General features: G+C 32.9%; 1 protein-coding gene and 1 pseudogene across 4 annotated transcripts; both read right to left on the bottom strand.

Moving 5' to 3' along the window:
• Positions 1-586: 586 nt before the first annotated feature.
• LOC107029071 (putative L-ascorbate peroxidase 6) lies at positions 587-6,881 on the bottom strand. Of its 4 annotated transcripts, XM_027919250.1 has the most exons (12): positions 6,630-6,881; positions 6,406-6,538; positions 5,398-5,513; positions 5,020-5,090; positions 4,790-4,832; positions 4,605-4,701; positions 4,320-4,397; positions 4,156-4,239; positions 1,820-1,941; positions 1,380-1,446; positions 1,058-1,199; positions 587-981 (listed from the first exon to the last, which is right to left on the bottom strand). In XM_027919250.1, exons 1-11 carry the CDS (start codon positions 6,781-6,783, stop codon positions 1,094-1,096), a joined length of 1,071 nt encoding a protein of 356 aa, XP_027775051.1. In that variant the 5' UTR covers positions 6,784-6,881; the 3' UTR covers positions 587-981; positions 1,058-1,093. The 4 variants fall into 4 exon arrangements, with proteins under 4 accessions (XP_027775051.1, XP_027775050.1, XP_015085858.1 ...); XM_027919249.1 differs by having other exon boundaries at positions 587-1,199; XM_015230372.2 differs by having other exon boundaries at positions 587-1,199; positions 6,418-6,538; positions 6,630-6,879.
• Positions 6,882-16,847: 9,966 nt separating this feature from the next.
• Positions 16,848-17,459, bottom strand: LOC114078403 (annotated as a pseudogene).
• Positions 17,460-17,899: the final 440 nt, after the last annotated feature.

Raw genomic sequence — 17,899 nt, 5'->3', positions numbered from 1 at the left:
GCAAATTATTATAATTATATTTACAATTAATTACCTTCTTGTTTTGTTTGTTTTTTCCATTTCTTCACTTTTTTTTTTTTAAAAAAAGTTGATCTAGATTAGGGGATTAATCTTCCATGGAAATGAATGAAGGCTATAGCTTAAGCTGCTGCATGTTAATCGTTTGTTTGTTTCAATGTTAACAACACGTGTTAACATTACATTTGTTTTTGTTTTTGTTTTCCTTTATCAAAAATCTATTTATTTTTGCGGAATAATTGATCTCTCTCTTCCAAAAAATATTACTCCTAAGAAAATATACTCCAATATTTTACGAGTTAAAACAAATTCAAGGTAATATAATGGCAATTGGGGAACATTCTTCACAGTTTATCATGCATATTTGGCTTTCCGTCAAGTTGAGAAATTAACTCTAACGTGCAATCCGAATTTAGTAGAGGCTCCAAATAAACAATGTCTACTTGTATAATTGATTAGTTGGTATCAAATTACAAATCACAGTACACCCCTCCCACACAGTAAATTCATTTCGTAATTACTGGAGCAGCGGGACACTCGGTTCTTACAAAGGCATAAAGAAAGTAGGGAAAAAAAAAGAAGCAGCCAAATTTACATAATCAATAATATTCCCAGATTCTAAAAATCACAAATTCATATATTAGGGTGATAACTTTTCTCTGATGAATCAATCAGAATAAATGTCAAAACATGAGACCAATTAAGTGATAAGAATACCTAAATGAAGCTGCAGTATACTTTTTCCTCTCATACATTTATTTAGATGAGAGTGTAACAACATAACGTTTCTTATGAGTGTAGGGTAGGTACTGGATTGCGCAAACTGTTGTAAATCAATGAGTAGGACCAAGTTGTTAAATATTGGTGGTAGATAGAGCTAAGCCTTTCCATAAAAACATTCGACTTCTAGCCATATTACGTTCATTTACTGAACTTTAGCTGCAAATTTTCCGTTAAGACTGCCTGTGTAACCAAAAAGTAACATTTGAGTGCATTTGTTGCAGGGTCATCAAACCTTGTATATCCCAAAACAAGTTACCAGCTATGACAAGGTATTGCTGATTAATTTCAAGGACTACAATGCTTTCTTCCAAGTTGCACCAGTGTCAACAAGTTTAGTATAGGCATTCTTGAAATCATCAAAAAATAAACTCTGGTCCTCAGCATACTTTGATATCCATCTGTTCAAGAAGAATTTATTACTAGAAAGAAGGTCAATCCTGAGAATAACGGCACTATAACTTGTGAACTAAAACTAGATTAAAATTCTGCCTTTCCGCTAGCAGGATAAAATTGGAGAAGTTGTTGTTCCAAACCATAATAAAGGCATCCAAATAGCATAAGGTCAAAGAAAACCATACCCTACACATTCATCATCTTCAACAAGTGCCCTATCAGAGGGAAGTCCAACCATACTAGTCATGCCGCCTGTGCAGATGAAAGAGAAATAAAATGCTACAACATGGTTGAAGACATTAAGAAAAAGGAAATTATTCTTTATGATTCCTGTTATCATATGAATAAAATTCTAAAAAAAGGGGGCCTTCTATTATCAGAAAGAGTCATCATTCCAGATAAATACTGAAGCATAAACAATTTGCAGCCTAGATTATCCTGAGCCTAGTCTTGCTTGACAGTTTTCTGCAACAATCATCTAAACTTTAGGCATGTAGGTACATGGATTTCCATTTCAGAACATCATTGCTTCATAGGTTCTGATGATTCAGTCTTGCTATTTATTTCAATGAATTCAATATATATACACATAACCATTTGATATCATATAAATGCCATTTGTCACCTGAGGACAACCATGGCTTCTTCATGAGTATCTTGAAATATTCATTATCGAAGACAGTTGGATTCCCAAACCCTTTACTTCCCAGAGTATGCGCGCCAGACAAGGCAACAAGTTCCTGAGTTCTGCCAACAAAATGAACAATCCATGGAGATTAGGCAGACAGATCTAGCTTTTTCTTTCCAATTATAGGTGAGCAAGAGGTTGTACTGCATAAGTTTAGAGTTAAAGCCTGGACTGCTCAGACCTCTGACAACTGACCATGATTATCAAAAGCCAAATGTTTGAATAGTTGCTCTCTCCAAATACCAAGCTGAGAAGTGTTTTTTAGGTTTTTAAACTATCAGTCAATGAATTCTCAAACCCAAAGTACTGAACTGATGCAGCCAATAGAGGAGGCAAAAAATCATATGAGTTATGGAATTTTATTCAGCTAAGCTGAAATTCCATAACCTCGAGGCAGGGGAAAGATTATGGAGCAATTAAATCTGCTCTTTTGGCCATGATCATGTGAATACTCACAAAATATCATACGACTGACACTATACCGGCATATTGAATATAGATTGCCTCAAAAAGAAAAACATACATGGGGAAAGACCTGCTATTGAAAATTTTAAATACATTTAATATAAACCCATTTTGAAGGATACCGATCAAATAATCTCTCATTTTCGTTCTCTAAAACCATCATTTCAGATGAGTTCCTTAATATTGCCTAGAATAAGACCAAGAGGTCTAAGGTTCAAAATGATTACTCCTAAAGACTGGCTGTGCAATATGCTTTTTTTTATGACACTGGCTGTGCAATATGCTCCTTATGCATGATTTTGAAAAATTGTGTATGTCATGGAGATTAACAATTCACTATAACCTATATGCTACATTCATATTGGTACAGGAAATGTGAATTAGTGTATACAGTTTGTTTTATCAAATGTTAGCACAGCGTACATTAAATTGAATTTTCTAATAAAGCCACATTCTTCGGTTCTTGATATACATGTTGTATAAGTAGTATTCGCATGCATTATCCAAATAGAGGGGCTAATCTATGAGAGTCTCATACCCATGCATTAGAAACTCAGAAGGATAAGGAAACGATCATATAGAAAATCCAAAATAGCTCTTGGAAAGTGAGAGAATATGTTAGATCGCATAAGATTATAACACCGGAGAAAGAGAAACCAGATGCATATGAAACAGAAGAAATACAGCAGTAATTCACATGCTTCACGAAATAGAGCAGAACTAATGGTCGTTCACTTCCACGAAAACAAGAGTACAGAACTAAGTCTACTCCATGTGAATTACCAAATCTTATTTATCCACGTAAGCTACAGTTACAAACTACGTTATTTATCACCATGTTTGTCTACACTGCATTTCATTAAAAAGGATTACTGATGCTACAAAGCCAGTTCATCGGCGAAGTGCTTAACCTGAAAGAAATAGTTTTATCACTTTATGTATATCCCACAGGGGGTGGATCTATGTAGAAGGGTGGGGGTGCCACGACACTCTGTATATATGTATGAGAAAATGTATATAAATACTAATCTTGGCACCCGGAGTAACAATAGGGCACATGGTAGCAGTGTTGGAGAGTCAGGTTTTTCTATCCGTGGATGCTAGTTAGAACCCAGCCTGGTGCACTTTTTAAAACTAGTGCTGCATCGAGGACTACACATATTCTAATCAAAAAGCCCACAATCTAAAAAAGAGAGCTTCCTGGAATGTTGGTTAGAAGATTATAGGGGTGCAACGGTTAAAAGTCCAGCTTGATCAGTTTTTTTGACAAATATAGTGAGCCTATATATTGTTAAAGAATTGGTACCGTCGAGAAAGAAAACCCTTGATCACTAATAAAACTCAAATAGAACAATGAGTCAAGGCTCGTCTATGATTACATAATTGATGATTAATTATAGCTATTGCTTTTTAAACATCAATAAAGCTTAGACTTCCAAATCCAGGATCTGCCTCTGATTACCCAACATCAGAATGTTGCAAGTGAAGAACACCCTAGAAATGCCAAGAAAGATGAACAGTTTGTGAATCGCAAGTCTCATTACTTCATCTGAAGAAGCAATTGAAGGGGAAAACCCTTAAAAGTCTTTTGTTATCCACTAAAGCAAAGCAAAGGAAACATAAAAAGTACAAACAAGATTATCTATTTATTTGCTCTAATAGCAACTGACAAAATAAACCCAGTCAAATTATGTGAATGGCATCAAAACAATATGAGAATGCTAATTGAATGGTATAACATGGAGCACAAGGAGAGCAGAAGATAAATAAAAATAAAAAGTAGATTTTAGTATAGCCATTAGACTCACGAGAAGCCTTTCCTTTCAAAACATTGCTTCAAGCTAATGGCATCTAGTGATTCTTCAGGAAGTTTTCCTTCAGGATCTTGCACCCTACATAGTCAAAGTCAACTATGAGAACGTAGATACGGAAGAAAATTACGACAATCAATTGAAATATGGTTTCTTCATACATTAGGGGTTTCCTCATGGTAAGTTTCTGGCACCTGGTGCTTAGATGGATAAACGCCATCAATTTGAATGAGAAGGAACTATCCACAAAGGGCTTAAATTAAGATTGTAAGTTACTTGTCAATTGCTAAATTTAAGAGATTCAGAAGATCCTGATTATTAAATCTTTGCATCCCCATTTCTAAACAGCATAAATAAAAAAATAGATGCAATTCTCTCCACATTTACTGGACCAACATCTTATATAGCAAAATGTAACTATTATCATAAACTAAAAAAGCCCTTACATTGAATCAATTCTCCCCAACTGAATGGGGATACTAGGTCCACCACATAATGAAACAGCTTCAGCTCCAGCCAAAGCTATTATATCAGCCCATGAGACTGAGAACAAAGCCAACAATTAAAAAAGTTATGCTGGAACAAAAATGATAGGTGAACTAACAGCAGTTTATTGACTGAGACAGTTTACCTGATTTCACAAGATCAATTTGACTCTTCGCTTTGTCCAGAATCTATAGAACAATGCATGGACCGAGATGTTAGCTGGTTGAGGTACATATGAAAGTTCATCAGTCTTTGGAAATGGTAAACAACTAAAATTTAAAATGAGAATATCTGCGGACTGTTCCCAAGGATGGTTAAAAGAAAACTAGTGATGGAGAGACAAAAGAAAAGAGTATACGCAATAAAATTGCTTACCTTTAGAGATTTCTTAAGGCCTTTGTTTTCGGGTCTGTCGAGTTCATATACTATAGAGCCATTCATACCCCCTAATATAAGAGCAATCGAGGTTGATATCATGTATCCAGGAATGGAAGACAAAACAATTTCTTCTTTCAAGTATATTTGCATACTGCACAAATTTATTATATTTTTGGATAAATACAAAATAAGATATATACAGGTTTTGCAAATTAATGGTGTAAGAATCATTTCCATGTGCATTTATGATGTTATAACACTTATAGACCAGCTCTGTAGATTCTAAAATAAGGTGATTAGCTTACAAATTGAAAGCTGCTAATGATTGGAATAGTTGGGGGGGTAGGGATAGGACTAAGCGTTTCAAAGTATTACCAGTTTTCTCATCAATTTCAAAAGTTCCTGCATCATGGAATACAAGGCGAAGTACACCAGCAGCCTTGCCCTTGGATAATACCTTCCTGATCTCTTCCCTTACCTGAAAGCTCTCACTGCCAAAAACAAAAGGAAAGTTTGTGCTCTTTTTAGGAATATATGGAGTAATTACATTTTACATTGCTTAAAAGAAATAACTTGAAATAAATAATTACATTGTCAAGCATATTTTTTTGAGATCTTAATTTCGAAAGTGAAATCAAAGAGGGTCGACAAAAACGGAACTTCTCCCCTTAGAATCACTTCCTCACATTCATACTACAATTACAAACTCGAAACTGCTAACACAAAGCAGAAAGGGTGACCAAGCTTATCGCTCTATGCTTTTTTTTCAGTCCAAGCAGTGACTACCTATCTTCTTCACATACGGATGACTCTCAAAATGTTTCATATTTCAACTTTCTACTACCAAATTATATGCTTCAAGGACATTTGGTTAAGTGCCTTCAATAAGGAAATCAGTAATCACGAATTTTGGAAAAAAAAAATCACTCCTAAAATGGTCGATGCTAGCGGTGGAAGTATGATAAACTAAATTCACCTTATGTGAGCAGAATCATTCCTCTTTCAAAGTCAAATTCTCTCATATGTTCTCTTAGAATTTATTATCTAATTGGGGCATAGAAATATATAATCACTGGAAAGGAGTGTCTTTGCTATATCCCAACTAGCTAGAGAGAACTCTCAAATCGAACTTGCACATATGAATCATCCATAAACAAACTAATTAATACATGTGAATTTTGCTGAACTTAACACTTCAACTTTTGAATGTCGAACATGGTCTTCAACACTACATGTTATACCAATATGCTTATTTGCAAGTTTTACTTATCTTTGTCTATCAGATTTCTTGACAATTAACACCACAATTTGGAAGATTCATTTTACAAGAAAGTGAAATCCGAAAGGCAGTAAAGCTCTAAACAAATTTCTAAAAAGCAATACGTTTGAACGTACTCAGCGGCAATGGCACCAACACTATTGTCAATTCTTTCACACGGCATAACAAGAGGCAAGGTAATCATAGATAGTAAGGCTCTTCTTCCACATAATAACGCTTTGTAAATAACATCTTCACCTGTAATTCGAAAAATCTCACATTTACAAATATCAACACATTTCAGATAATAAAATCTAATATTTCATTAAATTAAAGATTAACCGCTTACTTGAACCGTTTGTGGTGGCGGAAGCTCGAATTGTGTTGCTACCAAAGCGTGGTTTTCGAGAAAAATTGGCCGGAAAGTACAACTTGGAAGTGGATGTAAAGGAGGAAACGCCGGAACTGAGAAGCCAACAATCGACGGCGACGGTGTTACTCATCTTCAACCGCGCTACTTTGCGCTATCCTTTTTAACTTTTTTTCGAAACCACAAGTAATCAACTACAAGTTACTACTATTTTACAATTTTTGTTTGAATTATGATGGACAAGTTATAATGCTATAAATGATGAGCTAATTTCCTAAATGTTCAACCAAGTTTGCTTTGAAATATAATTTATATTTTATTTAGGATTAAAATATCATTTAACTATTATTTTTTTTTAAATATACTTTACATTTTAAACTTATCACTCTCTCTTAGTTGATATGACATGTCATTAAAATCTTCTTTTTTAATAATAGATTAATTTAATTTATTGGACCTATTTAACTAAAATAATAATCATATTATTTTTAATTTATTTTTAATCTATTAATAATAAATTTCCATACTTAAATTCTTTTTCCATAATTGAACTTTTTGTTTTTTTATTTTATGGAGAATACATTTTTAAAATGTACTATAATTTTATCAATTTTGAATACTTATAAACACATACATTCAAAAAAATATTGATATATAAATCACTCGTTAACGCTAATTTACATCAATTAATCATAAGTTATATAATAAATAAATAATATTAAAGGTTAATACAATATTATTAATTATATATTTTGTAATTCATGCTTCCGATATTATTATTTTTTTTTGAAAAAAGAAAGAAAGAAGAAAGTGAATAATATTATATTTTTTATCCATTAGAAATACTAAATACCTTAAAAGCGTCCTTAAATTCTAGTTGATATGCCCTGTCATTAATAATCATTTTAAAAAAATACTAGATCTATTTAATTCATCAAACTTATGTCAAATAAATATATAAATTACATGAGAATTTATGAAGATTATAATAAAAGTAATTTAAAAAGTCTAGTAACTTTATATATTGCCACCAAACAAAATTCAATGAAAAAACTTTGTGTGCACTTATTACCTGATAATTTTAAAATTCCTAACTAAATTATTTGAAAATTTTAAACAGTTTTTTTAATAAAAGTATTTAGATAAATTTTTAAGGTTGACAAAGAATTGGTAAGAAAGAGAAAATTGTTATTTAACTTTTTAATTCATAGTATACATATTATATGAGATTAATATACTGATAAACAATGATCAAAATTTTATTTTCTATAAATATTATTCACTTACTATTTTCTTTTAAAAAAAGATGTTGCAAGTATATATGAATTTTAAGACTGAAATAATTATTTTTTAATATTAATCGACCTTTAATATTATTGATTTATTATACAATTTATGATTAATTTAAGTAAAATTAGCGTTCATGAGTGATTTGTATATCAATATTTTTTGAATACATGTGTTTGTAGTATTTAAAATTGATGAGATTATAGTACATTTTAAAAACGCATTCTGCATAACATAAAACAATAAAAAGTTTAATTATGATAAAAGATTTTAATTATGAAAATTTATTCTTGATAAAATAAGTAAAAAAATTAAAACAATATGATCATTATTTTAGTTAAATGAGTTTAATGAATTAAATTAGTCTATTATTAAAAAAAGACTTTAATGACATGCCATGTTAACTAGGAGAGAGTGATGTTTTTGAATTGTCAAATATATTTGGAGAAAAATAGTGATAGTTGGGTGATATTTTGATCCTAAATGAAATATAAATGATATTTTAAGGCAAATTTCCTTAACTTGGGTGACCATTTGGGGAATTGACTCTATAAATTATGCTAAAACAATTTATTTTTTTTAGTTTTCCGTAGATATATTCAAAATTATAAATTTTAAGAACAATTTACTTCTTTTCAAAAATATGAAAAAATGATGTATAAAAAGAGTTTAAAGGGGAAGGGACATGTTTGTTATTTATTTATTTTATTTTGTGATAACTTCAGTAGCGGCTCAAGCGTATTAGTGGCCTAAAGCAAAAATCAAACGGGCCTTAAACTTAAATTGTTAATAACTTTTATATAATTTCTTTCTTCTAGTTTTCACCTCATAATATAACCATTCTTATTTTAAATTATTTTTCATAAAATATAGTACTCAAAATATGTCATATTTCTTTTAATAATCCCTCATTTTTCATGAAAAGTTTATTTTTTCTACAAATAGTATTCAATGTTAAAAAATAATAACTTATAACCTATTATTATTTAAAAAGAAAAGAAGAGGTCCCTAAAATTTGGGGCCTAAGGCACATATCTTTTTTTTTAATACTGTCGAGCCACCCCTGAATAACTTATTTTAGAATACTATACCATTCAAAGAAAGGGATAACTTATCACGATACTCATTATTAATCCGGAATAAGTTATTCCAGATTTTTCAATCAAATTACAAATAAGTAACACCATAATTTAATCCAAAGACTATTTGAGATTATCCTTCATACCAAACGGCCCCTTAGAGATTAAAATCAATATGATGATTTATAGGGGCATGCAACAATCGAATCGAAAAAGTGTTATTGGTTTATTGTTATTAGGTTATCTTGTTAACAAGTTTTTGATCGATTCATAAAAAAATTATCGAATTATTGATTCGGTATTGATTTTTAATATTGAGTTATTCGATAAACCAATAACTTGTAAAGACTGCAATAATTGTTTTGTCGCGTCAAATTTATTGAAAAAGTCATGGATTTGTATTCTAAGCATTTCTTATTAGTTAAACCAAAAATCAAAAATCGGACTTTAAGAACCAAAATGATAAATCAATAAAATATATCTTATTAATTTGATTATTGATTTAGCATATTTAAAAATAGAAAACAAATAAATCGACTATTAATACATAAAATCAAATCGAGTCAACCAGTGCACAATTTGCTTTAAAATCGTCTTCCACCTTCCATCTTTGCTTTAAAAATCCCCCCCCCCCCCTCTTATCCTAATTGTTTTTTTAAATATGTCAATTATACCTTTCATTATCAACTTATTTTTACTTCTTAAAAATTCATAATTTTTATTTTAAAAAAAAATCATATAACAAATTTTTAATAAAAGCATAAACATTATTTTTTGGACGAAAAATGTGAGAAATACTAATTATGTATATGAGATAATGATGTTTTATGATGAAGTAACTAGCATAATGAAAAAAAAGTTATTTTATTAATAATAATCAAAACTCTAACTTTTATTTACACAAGTAAAAGTAATAGAGAATAATAATTATATAAATACATTTCGATGTAGAATATATAAAATAATTAATTTAATTAAGGTCAAATTTTAAAGATTGTATTTTTTTTAAAAAAAAAATTAGACTATAAGTTATGTAATATTCCATTAATGTTAATCAAAACTTGTTTATTTATATAGACAATAGAAAATTTTCCATGATGTTTATATTACTTGACTCTCATTTTAAAATTAGTTGTTTTAATTTACTTATTCAATTAACGATATCAAAAGAATTTTTTAATATTTTTTATTTCTGCCCTTGATATTAAATAACTGCATAACATAGTAGTAGTTAGATTTAAAGTTTCAAGGCATAAGTGGTGGAGCCAGAAAATTCATCAAAGGTGTTCAAACTTTAAAAGAGTGAATTTTTATAGCAACATGAGTGCACAATTTTTTTCAAAGTAAATTGCTGGGACTTTTTTCATAATTTGAAATAAGTAAATTTTTATTGTTCAAGAGAATTGTTAGGCTCTTAAATAAGCACGCTTATCATCGGAGCAAAGACCTCTATTATATTTATGAGTGTTTATTTATTTATATATCACATAATAAAAAATATTTCATCTATATATACGATCTAATTTTTCTGCTAAAGGTGTTCGGCTGACCACCCTTCGCCGACTATAGCTCCCACCCTGTAAAGCATTATTAATAATGTTAATTTAATAAAAGACACCTCTAATAATTTTTTTAAATGGGCGTCATATCAAGAAGGGATCAAGTAATACTAATTGCATGGAAAAAGAGAGGAGAAAGACAAGAATATACGCATACATACAATTATACATGCTCACTGCATATTATATTAAATAACTGTCATAAAAATAATGTTAAATTTCGTGACAAATTTATAAATATATTATTCTACATACAATACTAATGAACTTAAAAATGTTTTATAAATACTTAGGTCAAAAAAATAAATTATATATAATATACAAAGGTATTACATATATCTAGTATAACTAAGGTAAAATGGATGATGTACAAGATAATGGGGGAGTTTGATGATTATTCAAAGTTGAGGGGAAGTTTGATTTTTAAAGCAAAGTTGGTGGTGCACCCTATATTACAACTAATAAACTTGACTACACTTCGTGGGGTCCTTATTAACCGTTTTTAAAAAAAAATAGAAAAGGATCAAGAATACATTTTAATTATTGGAAAAAGCTCAAAAATACCATCCTTCTATCTTTTGGTTTAAATATATCTTTTACTTTTATTTTTGGTTTAAAAATATCTCTCTTTTCATTTTTTGGTTTAAAAATATTCATAACCCAAATTTGGTTGAATTAAATTATTATATAAATAAGTTAATTCTTTTAATTGTTCTAAAAGAAAATATTTTTATTTATTAAACTCTTAATATATTCCTCCTATTTTTTATTTTCCCGTTAAAATTAACTATTTAGTAAAAAAATTCTTTTTGATTATGATTTTTTAAAGAATTTGTAAAAAAAGAAATATTATGTCACAACTCGAGTCTACACCATAAACATGACTGACACTCGAGAACCATTGCTAGTGTCCAAGTAGATCCTTGTCTTGGTTGACTGCTAAGCGGAAGACTAACTCTAGCATCAAAATCGAAAATCGTTCAAAACATTTTACTGAATCTCAAAATTATCGTAGACACTGAGTATGAAACGTAAAGTTTAAAATAAAACATTTGAAACTGAATACTGAAGGACTGTACAAGATTGTTAATCTATGAAACCTCTATTGTCTACAAGTAGTGTCGAAAAAAGACCCACGATACCTCAAATTGCTACTACCAATAGATCATAAAACTAGAGTTTTCTGAAACCAAGAAAGTCTCATAAAAAGCTGACGAACGAATAATGTGATCTCAGTGAAACACCTGTTGATAGTCCTAAATACCTACATCTCCGTCATGAAAAGATGCACGTTAAACGATATCAGTATATTAAATGTACGACTACGTAATAGGACTGGATAAAACAAATAATTAAACTGAAAGTAGCTCAACTGAAGAATAGTATAAGACATGATGATAATCATTTAATGCTCTTACGGTAAGGATGCAATAAAATTAAATTCTGAATTGAATATATATATATATATATATATATATATATATATATATATATATATATATACACACATACACACACACACACACTTTACTTTACTAAAATTCTCTAATCGACAATCATATCTATGAACTTCGTGATGATACAACATCTTATCAAGTTGCTAGAACTGCCCTATACCTTAGTGGAGTATAGAACAATTGAACCTATGGATCCACTAAAATGTCTTCATAAGGCAGGTGGGAAGCCGCCTGTATTGAGGTACGTCCTATCTACAATCGCTACATAGTTTATAAGGCTTGTAAGTTATCTGAACTATCCTCCCAAATTGGTTCTCAGTACTATTTCCAAAATATATAACTATATGCTCATGTAAAATAGCACTGAATTGAGATAATTACTCACAAAGGCCTTTTTAAGAGATAATTGTACTCAATTTTTCTGAAATACTTTGAAAATTGTTTACACTTTTATGAAAGTAATACTCTCTTTTTAATATGAAAAATAATACTTTCTTTAAAGAGTAACTGAACTTTTCTTTATCTAGTTGAAATACTTTTGAAAACTATTTATGCTCTTCTTAAATATAGTATTTCTTTTCTTGCTGTGAAAGTAGTACTTCTAGAATCATTTGTATTCCCTTAATCTCTTCTCAAAAATACTTAAAATACCCTTAAACTCACTTTAAAATTCCAAAATCAATGCACAAAAGCTCTCAATAAAATCTAATTTTAATGTGAAATATAAACATGAACAAAAACTCAAGAATATCAATATATTAAATATCAAAATCTCATAATTAGGAGATCAAACTCGAAATAAGAACACAATTCGAATCTAGGATAAATCATGAAACCTTGAGTAGAACACTGAATATAACTCTTATTGACTAAATTTAAATTTAAGGCACGAGACGAACTCAGTCCATCACTATGAACAAACCTTACATACCTGGAAGAATAATGTTCTTGGAGAAACTTGAAAAAAATAAGAGTGTTGGATTCAAAACCTTAGGTATCTTTTAAGAGAATCTTGATTCAGAGCCATTAGATCTTGAGATATTACAAAAATCCTTTTCTTGAAGTTCTTGATATTTCGAAGAAGGAGAATGTAATGTCTCATTTCTAGTGAATTTTCTTTTAATTATGAAATGACCCTTTTGCCCACTTCCTTAGTGTTTTCATGCTTAATTGTGTTGCGGAAATAATTAGCGTGGTCTCAATGTGATCAGGTGTTTTTTTTGTGATTGACAATTATGAGTTTAAAATTCTTGGTAGAATTGACTTTGGTCAATATTTTTGAGTTTCGAGTGTCGAATCAAGATTCTCTCAGTCTCATTATGTCTGAAACATCAAACTTAAGCTAGTAAAGTTTTTGAGGCCTTAGGTTGAGTTTCAGATATTTGGGTGAGAATTTGAGGTTTAAACCTTAAGAGTGGTCCGAAAGGGAAATTCTATCATTTGAACTCCTTTCAGAAATCTGATGATTTCATTGAGTCCAATATATCAAATTTAGTGAGTAACATGTCTATTTTGAGTTTATCGGATTCTGAGTAAATTTTTGAGGGTCCATTTAGAGGCATTTTCTTTGTTTTGGGTTGTTTTTCATTTGCTGGTGTAGGTCATTTTGACCTTTGTGGATATCGTGGCCTTTAAAGCCCGCGATCATAATGTGTCTTCTCGATGGCCATCACGGTGCAGTTTATAGGCTCGTGGTTGTGATGTACCCCTTTCTTAGCCTTCACAATCGCGGATAGAGGTCTCATGATCACAATATGAACCTTTGTGATCTTTGTGACCGCGAGAGTTAATAGCTCTGATACTCTCAAATTATACTTCTGTAAAGAATTATAAGCGGTTGTATCAAGTGGAGAACCCAATTGTTAGGTTGGGGTCGATCCCACGAGGAAAATGGTTTAGACTTAACTTTAGTCTACGATTACGTCTATTTAGTCAAGTCCTTTCCGAAAATAGTTAATTAAAGGGGGGAGAGGTTGTGAAACAAAAGTGTTCAATTATGTCTAAGTAAAACAAGTAGCAAAACTAAAACTTTGGTGTTTATCAAGTGATGAGAAAAACTAGGGTATAAGTGTTCCCCTAGGTTCATAACGCGATAATCCTAGCTATAACAATTCTTTTCTAGTGTCTTGCATGCAAAGTGGTAAGTTAGGTATCTCTAATTCCACGGTCCCACAACTAGAGAATTTCACCCCGCACCTTGGTCCGGCTACGTGTGTCTAATTTACTAAACCTTACCTTTACCTCATTTAACCATCATATTCAATGTATGACTAAGTTACTACTTTGCACCAATTGAAACTAGCATATTAGATAGTGTTTACTAAATCTATGTTGATAATTCTTTTCGTATTAACTACCCCCTTGGTCGGGCAAGTATAAATAGAGCAAAATCTAACGCGTGCACTCGTTAAAAAGACTTCTAAACGAAAGAATTATCAATACATGCAAGAATCTATTCTAGAATTGCTATTTAGCTAGTTTTACTTTGTTATTCACCCATGGTTCCCACAACCCTAGTTTTGGATTTAGTTACCCATGCCTAAGAATACAAAATTCATGGTTGTTAAACAATAATTCATGTACTTACTTTGACAAGTTTGAAGAAAATCCAAAAATTGCACTTGAAATAACAAAATTCACTTGAGAATCGATTTCGGAAATTTGAATGAATTCCCAAAATCCCCAGTTAAGTCTCCAATAACAAGAGTATGAAAAATAATGAAAAGTCTAACCCCAAAAATGAGGTTTTTAACCCTATTTATAATAACAAAGTCCTAAATTAAAATATTTTAAAATAAAAAAAGTCTGTCCATAAAAGCGTCTTCAATTGATGACACCACTGACGGTCCGTCGATGGAACGACGGACCGTCAACTGCCTCCGTCGGTCCATACTTAGCATCTTCTTCAGCCTTCATCCTTGCATCTTCTCTGATCCAATCGAAGGACCAACAACACGGTCCGTCGATGCCTCCGTCGTTCCACACTTAGTTTTTCTTCAACTTCAGGTACTAGGACTAATCTCTGATCTGATCGACGGTTTGCCAGGACGGTCCGTCGATCAGTCGACGTACCGTCAATCCTTCTTTAGCCCCACACTTGTTTATATTCCTCAAGTTTCTTTCAGATGCTTGAACCTCCAGTCGATGATCACCACCTACAGACCGTCGATGGGATGACGGGCCGTCGATGAGCTTCGTGGGTCACCTCTTCTTCACAATCTTCTGCATTTCTATTTTGGACGACTTTCCTGCAAAACACAGATAAAAACCATTATAATTACTACAAAAAGGCCCTAGACACACTCTAAACTTAAGAAAAAGCATTGAAAGTATCGTAAAACCATGGTACATCAACACCCTCAACTTAAATTCGTTGTTTGTCCTCAAGCGACACACTATGACTCAACACAACACCTTTGTACAAAAGTATCCTCATTTAAACTTTTGCAATTATATAACTATCAATCCCGGCTATTTTCATTACTTTTATGCATGATATCACTCTTAGGCTCAGTAGACTCATTCATGTGGATCAGATCATGATACAGACTCACCACGTACCGACACCTCTCCTCTTTTATCTCTCACCAAGGTACCAACTTTCTTATATTGCAACTAGTGCCCTCACTTCAAAAAAATATCCTCCTTTTTCACACAGTGATTTCAAATTTGAGTATAAGGATCATTATTCAACACCCACTCTCAGATTAACTTCACGCCTAATTGATACTCGTCGCCATAGGCTTGCCCTTATTTTCACTGCTTTAAGTTCACCATATGCCCTATTCTTCCTTTTCTTGTATTCTTTGCCTTGTTTTCTCCTTTCTTTCTCCTTTTGTGCAAATGACTCTTCTCTTATTTTTTTTCAATTCTCCACTTGATTTCAACTTTTATTGAGTCACTTCTCTTCTTCACAATTTCTTTTCTTTTTTCCTTTCACATTAATTCTTTCAATCCCACTTTTCGGAACATTACTTATAATAGCCACCCTCAACTCTTGGCTTTGACATGAGTCGAGGTACAAAATACCCAAGGTTGGGTCAGGGCCAAGACGAACTTGGTTTACACATTATCCACCCTCAACTTATACTTTTGGCCTAAGGGTAGGTGCACATGTCTAAGGAGGGACCAGGGTCAACACATTATACCCAGAAAAGATGAGGTGTGGTAGAAAAGAAAGGTCCATTGTAAGCTCAAAATATTTGGATCAAAGAGGGATTAATTTCATTTGGTTTTCTTTCATTTAGGCTAAAGATTGACTAATTTGAACCAGTGCCTATGATCCTTTCCTAATTGTCTAACACAGATTTACTTTTGCAGGACTAACCGGACAAGTTCGAGCTAGGTACCAACAGTGGACTATTCAACTTTCCTCACACTCTCTTAACACCTCATTACCCTACCAGATTATCAGACACATAGTTCGAGTGCTAGATTGAGGGTCATTTAACAGTGTATCTCTATGTCATGCTTAGAGCCAACACATTCAACATTCACTATGCCTAATCATGCAAGCATTCTCTTTATAACAGGATATCATTGCATTTAGCCATCATGCTTCAGTTTCACATTCATACTTTGTAAAAGATACTAAACATGCCGGTTCAACAGTAAAATAACCAGTCTCTTGGGGCAAAAGAACACAGGCAAGAAAACCACAAGAGAGGATCGTGATTTGGGCTACTAAGACTTCACCCTAACACTCACTTTCCATTTACCCCACCCCAACAAGAAAGCATGCAATTGTCCCCAATGTATAAGAAATATAAAACAAGGTGGTAGGTAAAGCAAACCTGAGGTGCATAGCGTCGACGATCAACAAGTTGGCAGGTCCGGTTCCCCAGAACCCGCTCCATCAGTAGTAGGGACACCATCAGTAGTGTCCACAACAATGACGGTACCCTCATTTGTGCTCCTCTTAACATCATCAAGCCTAGAGGTAGACGCCCCAACAACTAACTCACGAGCCCTCATTTTCCGGGAATCCTCATCTACCAAAGAAGCTCTCCTCGCGGCCTCCATCTCATTGCGCTCCATCTTCCTAGCCCCACCCTCCTCACTGTCTCTGGACCGGTGCCTCTTGGCATGCTCACATGGCGGGGGCGGTGGTGCAGTAGAGGTAGTGAGCAGTGCAGCAAGCACCGTACCCTCAGTAGGCTCCGCAGGTGTGGCCTCAGACTCGGGCACCCGCACATCTAAAATGGCATCCACATCAGCCCTCAGACTCGCCACAGCAGCCTGGAGAGTCGTCAAATCAATAGTGGGGGCTGGATGTGCAAGGATTCTCAACTAAAATGCATCGAGGCGCTTGTGGACCGCCAGACTCTTCCTCTTCGTTTGCTGGGCAATCCTCTTCTCAATCCGATCCTCAGCCTCGGCAATGGACTTCTTCATCGAAGGCTGGATATGATGCAGCAATGTGTCCATCTGGGCCTCTAGCTTCTGGACCCTAACAATTGGGACCACTGTTGTTGATGGTGTAGATCGAGAGGAACTCGGTGCTCCAATAATGCCCGGGAAAGACTCAACCGGGTGGTGTCGGTAGGCTCTGAAGCAGCATGATCAGCCCCTTGGTCTTGCTCTAGCGTATCTACGAGGTTCTCACCTAACGACTTTACCTCTATTTTGGGCCCCCTATTTGGTGCTGCCTCATTGTCCTCATCCCTGATAAGATCGATGTCCACTATACCAGTAGGAGTCCGGAGAACATCAATGTGTCAAATGGGCACTCCAGCAGCCTTGCACAACTCAAAAATCATACAGGGAAAGGGGTAAGTGATTGAGGCCTTTATAGCCCTCTCATGGATGAGTGCCAGCAACAACCTCAGAAAATTAACCTCGAACCCCGTGACCATAACAGCAACCAA

The sequence above is a fragment of the Solanum pennellii genome, chromosome 8, assembly GCF_001406875.1.
Source record: "Solanum pennellii chromosome 8, SPENNV200".
Lineage (NCBI taxonomy): Eukaryota > Viridiplantae > Streptophyta > Magnoliopsida > Solanales > Solanaceae > Solanum > Solanum pennellii.
Note: the sequence above shows the minus strand (reverse complement) of the source record. Positions and strands in the feature narration are given on the sequence as shown.

Bases quoted from the DNA above. Each gene is read 5' to 3' on its own strand.
- LOC107029071 (XM_027919249.1), bottom strand. From the start codon at position 6,783: ATGAGTAACACCGTCGCCGTCGATTGTTGGCTTCTCAGTTCCGGCGTT. The intron at 4,833-5,019 runs GTAAGCAATTTT...ATTGTTCTATAG, and splicing joins GCCTTAAGAAATCTCTAAAG to ATTCTGGACAAAGCGAAGAG. The intron at 4,702-4,789 runs GTAAACTGTCTC...CTTTGTTCTCAG, and splicing joins AATTGATCTTGTGAAATCAG to TCTCATGGGCTGATATAATA.